This window comes from Belonocnema kinseyi, chromosome 8 (assembly GCF_010883055.1).
Source record: "Belonocnema kinseyi isolate 2016_QV_RU_SX_M_011 chromosome 8, B_treatae_v1, whole genome shotgun sequence".
In the NCBI taxonomy this organism is placed as follows: Eukaryota; Metazoa; Arthropoda; class Insecta; order Hymenoptera; family Cynipidae; genus Belonocnema; species Belonocnema kinseyi.
Genome location: NC_046664.1, coordinates 98,055,832 through 98,061,714, shown reverse-complemented (window position 1 = coordinate 98,061,714; position 5,883 = coordinate 98,055,832). Strand labels below are relative to the sequence as shown.

General features: G+C 31.7%; 1 protein-coding gene across 1 annotated transcript in view; it reads left to right on the top strand.

Moving 5' to 3' along the window:
• LOC117178620 (dosage compensation regulator-like) overlaps positions 1-5,883 on the top strand; it is a 32,564-nt gene that overhangs the window by 5,180 nt on the left and 21,501 nt on the right. The window contains exon 6 of the mRNA XM_033370043.1: positions 3,254-3,562. Within this exon, the coding sequence (XP_033225934.1) occupies positions 3,254-3,562 (309 nt within the window). The remainder of the gene's footprint in view (positions 1-3,253; positions 3,563-5,883) is intronic.

Genomic DNA, 5,883 nt, shown 5'->3' with positions numbered 1-5,883 from the left:
TGTTCGTTATCGAATTTTCGGCACCAGCTGACAAAAACATCATAGCCAAGGAGAATGAAAAGAAAGAGAGGTATCGAAACCTTATAAGGGAGTTGCAACGATATATATATATTTCCTTGATGAATTTCAAGTATATTTCTTTCAAGTTTCCCAATATTAAACGTTTTTGGAAAACAACGGATTTCCCATTTATGTTCACCGATTTTGTATCTTTTTGCCCAGGCATTGGAGAACTAACATCGTCGTATTCATAAAACTCTTTAATTTTAGTTTCTGTTTCGGCAGAAATAACTTTACCTGCATTTAAATAAACCGATAAATTTGAATTAAAAATTTTTTTACATGGCTTACGTTAAATGTTTATGCAGCTAACAACTATTAAAATTAATTAATGATAAATGACTTTAAAATTCTAACTACTGCTAACCAGCTCTGTTGGGAGGTGTTGAAAAAATCCCCTCTCTCAGTGTAAACTCTCGAGCTTTGCGTATGAAGTAACGCGAAGTATTCATTAATTTATCTGTCTTACGTACAGACCATTTTCTTCCCAAAACTATCAATATTTGAATTTTCTCTTGCTGGCTTTTATTTGGGTCATGAAACTTTGCTTTCAATTCAGAAATAAACTGAGGACTATGTTCATATTCATCCTGCAATGAGTAAACATGACACAAATATTTAAATGTAAAAAACATTGATAATTAATGAAAAATTTCCAAAACATCAACTTACTTTGGATTCAGAATCGGAAAGCGAAAAAATGTCATCTGAGATGTCATGGTTAGAGTTGAAGTCATTTGACGTTTTTATTGTGTTTGAATAAATTAATCACATACATAAAAAAATAATAACGCGATTTGGAGAAAATTTGACCAACTAATAAAGCAAGTACTTACTCGTTTCTCTAACGCACGGATTCCCGATTTTTTTCTACATGATGCACACAAAACATCGCTTGATCTTAAAAATTGTAATTTCTTCAAGATCAATTTTGACGGGTGGCGTAAATTGTTCCTTTGACTTTTTAAAGAGTGCGTTTTTTCATTGAAGGGATTACAACATTGGGTATTGAATTTTACCGCCGACATTTTTAATAAAAAATGCAAAATGCAAAATGAAACACTGCGTGAGTGAAACTGAACTGCCGACTGTCAAAAATCGACGCATTCAAGAAAAATGGCAAATGTGCAAAACATCGTGTTTTGTTTTGGTCGTGGAGTCAACAAGCATAATCTTCGCCTCCGCTAGACACAATCTTAGAGCAAGGTCGCACGTGTATCGGTCGAAGTAACACGGCTCTACATTATTTGTCATATCTCAAAAACTTATTGACGGTCCACTGTAAAACTTTTGTGAGATACTCTCTGAAGTATATTGCAAAATTGCATAGGAAAAAATTTCATTTCGAAGATACCTTTTTCTTGTAAATGCAATTTGTTTAACATTTTTGCATGTTTCCCGGATAAATAAATAATTAATATTTTTCGCATATTACACAGTCAAAGTATGAACAATTATGAACTTCATTATAAAACATCCAGATTCTAATGAATAAATAATTTCCTTTTGAGCATTTCAAACAAGTGATCTTCATTAGATTCTAAAAGTTCAAATAATGATAACTTGTGAATTTCACATATCATATTGAAAAGAAAAAATACGTGTCTTCTATTTTTGTGTTAAAATCAAGAAAAATATAACTTTGAGTGAATTTAAATATTAGTGGTAAATCTGACCCATATGTTTTTCAAGGTTGCGGATGCTTTTTTCCTGTCGGGTTTTCCGTGATTCAGTAGAGTAGAGCCCGATAAAATCTAGAAACGATTTTTTTTTATCACTCATGTAATTTACCTAAACAACTATTTTTTATTAGGCTTTTCTCGGAGCTGATTACTTTCTTTCTAGCTGCTTTTTTCACGATTCAGTAAAGCCAAGCCATGCTTAAAAACTTGCTTTTTATTTAAATTAAATACACAGAAGATTAAGTAGTTTCTCGCCTCTTTCCTAAAATTCCTAAAACGTGATTATGCACAGATACTATTCATTTGTCACTGGTCACAGCTAATATGCAGTTAATTTTTGAAGACATCTCTGTAGAATATAATTGAAGGGTGGTGTCACTGCAGAACTTCGATTTATTTTAAAAAATTAGAAAATTCATTCAAAAATTGATTGAGTTCTGTATATCTATATAAAAAAAAACAGTTTCAAAAAGTTAATACTTTTCGAAAACAATATCATCAAAGATTGTCCATAACTTTTTGGCGACATAAAATATATCAGTTAAATACAAAACACATTTTACGAGAGAAATAGAATCTAAAGTAAAAAATTACAATTTTTCGAAAGTTTCAAAACGATTATTTTGTCATAAAATCGTTAGAAACCAAATTGGTGGAATTTGAGGGAATTTTCAAACCAATATAAAATGTCTTGAAAAAAATGTCACATGGAAACGTCACTCTGGACAATTTGGCAACTATTATCCATATTAGATTATAATCCCAAAAATATTGCTATAGAGTATAGTTATAGATTAACAAAAAACCAGTGAGCATACCTGATTTAGGAAATATCCAAACAAGAGGATATTGCTAGAGTTTTATCTGAAGTCGAGGAAAATATCATTGCTTGCAGCAAAGTTGATGGCAGGAAGACGTACGAATGAACATCATGAACCATTTTTAATACAAATATTTTATTATTATCCTTTCCAAAGACACTACGATGATCTTTTATCTTTCGTAGTTCGCGAAACTGTCCTGAATACGTGCGAACGAGTAGAAAAAACACCACTTTAGAATAAAGTTTTCAAGACGAGGTTACTTCATTGTACAAAATACCTAATGATTAATCGACGTAAACTGGAACATTCACAGAAGGTAAAGCGATTAAGAAAAAAAAAATGAACTTGGAAAAAAGGTTTACGTTTATTAATCAATAATTACAGATCACACAGCGAGATACTCAGTGTAAATTAAAAACTAATATCATCAAAACCAAAATTATATTTAAGTTTAAAGATTGTAAATACTAAAATTAAGTATTCACTAATATTATATAATAAATAAAAAAAACGACTGCTCTTCATAATACTGGGCTTACAAGTTATAAAAAACCTTTCTGAATATTTGCTGTATAGGTTTGACTTCAATTCACTATATTCGTACACTCGACAACGAATCAAAATATAGTAATTTATTAAGTGAATGAAAGATGAGAACTGAAAGACTTTAATATCTAATTTAACTAGTATCCTCCACGGTTTCCTCTTCCTCCCCAATTCCCTCCTCTACCGCCTCTGTTGAAACCTCTATTACCGAAACCTCCACCATTGCCTCTAAATCCACCGTTGCCTCTAAAGCTTCCATTTCCCCTGAAGCCACCATTACCCCTAAATCCACCAGGAGCAGGTCCACCGAATCCACCACCCCTACCATGGAATCCACCACCGCTACCTCCGAATCCACCGCCACCACCTCCGAACCCACCGCCACCACCTCCAAAACCACCACCTCCTCTCATCAATTTAGGTGGTGGCCCAGCGTCACCTGCGAAACCAGTAGCATGACCTCTTGGTGGTCTTCGTGACTGGAATCCTCCTCCAGTTATCGACTCCATCTCATGGCGACCAGCGTTCATTCCACATAAGGATTTTATAACTGACAATACTTTTTCTTCGAGAGGGCTAAGTTCCAGGATCGCTTCAGGATCTTTAGCGGCTCTGATAACCAGACTTTCCAAAGCTGGTCTCAAAGCGACTATCGCTGCTGCAGTCTGAGGATTGATATCCAAGTTGATCCAGTTGTCTAATCTCACGACTCCCTCGACGTATTCCACCTTTCGCGAGCCGAAGAGCAACAAATGAATCGGAGAGACCATTGTCATTTGTTTACAGGACACAGCCCTCGTTCGAATCTGTAAAATAAACACAGATTTAGGATACATCTATTACATTTGCGTCAATAGGGTCGTTCCAAAAAATATTTCATTTATTTTTTTATTTCAGAATCAGAAGTTGGCCAATCCGGCCATTAAAATCAACCTTCACTTTTCTACTTGGATTAGAATAAACGATTCAAGAACTCAAAGTCATTGTAAAATTTTAAATAATCTTAATTTATCATAAGATTTCCTCCGAAACGACGTATTTTTTTAATCCACATTTTCTTTCATTAATGTAAAGATTAGTTCTTCATTAGAAATACAAATTAAAAAAAAATTTGTGAATTCCAATGTGAAATATATAATGTAAATTATTGTAGACCTGATTTCACACTTCACAGCCTATAATTATCTCAAGAGAGGGAAATAGGTTAAATTTTTTAATAAAATAGGGGAATAATATGAGAATTAATTATTCTAAATAAAACTAATGTAGGTATCATATTCCTAAGACTTCAAGTCGAAACATATTGCATTTTCAACGAAATAGTGTAATTTTTAACCAGAAAATATGATTTTTCAAAAGAGTTGAGTTTTCTAGCTAAAAAGTCTAATATTTTCGAAAACAAATTACTTTTAAATTCAAAAGCTGCATTTTCAACCAAATATTTGGATTTTCAAGCCAAAAAGAAATTTGTTTAAAGACAGTTGAATTCTTGACCAGAATAAGGATGATTTTAAAATAAAATAGTTTAATTTTAACCAAATGAAATAACTTCTGAACCAAAAATATAATAGTTGATATGGCAAATTAAAAGAATTGCCCTTCAACCCAAAAAGATGAATTCGCAAGTATAAAGCATGACATTTTAATAAAATAGATGAATTTTCAAGAAATTAATTAAATTTTTAACCAAATATGTCGTAGAATTTCTGACCAAAAGATATAAATTCCGAACCAAACATTTAATAGAGGTTTTAATTTGAAATAATTAACTTTCAACCAATTCAGTTCCCATATAAGCGAAAAAATGAGAAAAAGAAGAATTTTCTTTAAAATAGGAGAAAAAGAGGAATTCTTTTAAAAAAGAGAGAAAATAAATATTAGAAAGAGTTGGAGTCTGTAATTTTTATAAACCGAAGTGGACATTCTGCGCAAGGAATCAATTGATGTTATTTCAGAATATAAATTGTAACGTTCTGCAAGAAAAGGGAAAAAATTCGCGTTTTTGTGAAACAGGCCCTAAAAAATAGATTATGGATTTTCCTTAAGAAATCATACTTCAATCTACGCTCTATTTGGTAATATTAAACTTTTATGTCCTCGAAATTACTGGAAGTGGGTTGATTATATATTTTAAGAAAAAATATATAACACGTTAATTTATGGAACTCTACAACTTCAAATCAGTTTTTCTATGAAAGAGGTTTTTATCTTATTTGTGAAACGTTAAGAGTCTACATTATTATTTTATAATGCCAAGTATTAGTAATTAATTATGTAAATTTAAGTTACCGATGTATATGTCAAATATCTAAATAGGAAGTTTTCGTGCTCAAATATAAAAGGAATGTTTTTTGAACGAAACATTAACTGTAAAAACTTCAATATAAAAAGATATTCGATATTTTAATGGAAATTGTTGATAACACTTAACATAATTCCAAACACGCTTTTCTTCGAAGAGCGAGAGAATATTTATTACAAAATTAAAAATGAATTTAATTCCCAGTTTTCAAACAAATTATCGGCGTTTTCCCGGTGCTCAAAATTCCAGGCTAATTCCCGGTCAGAGGTTACCCTAAATTACGAATTTGATTTATGACATAATTCGTAAACAAGTTACAGATATTTTGCGCGACTGTTTGTTAAACAAATTAAAAAAATCTTTAGAAAAAAATACATACCTTTTCGCCAAAGACAAAGAAGGGGAAAGGAAAGTTTTGTTCGAAATTGCTGCAGTTTACAGATGTTTTGTGAATCAAGGCAGCCTTCGA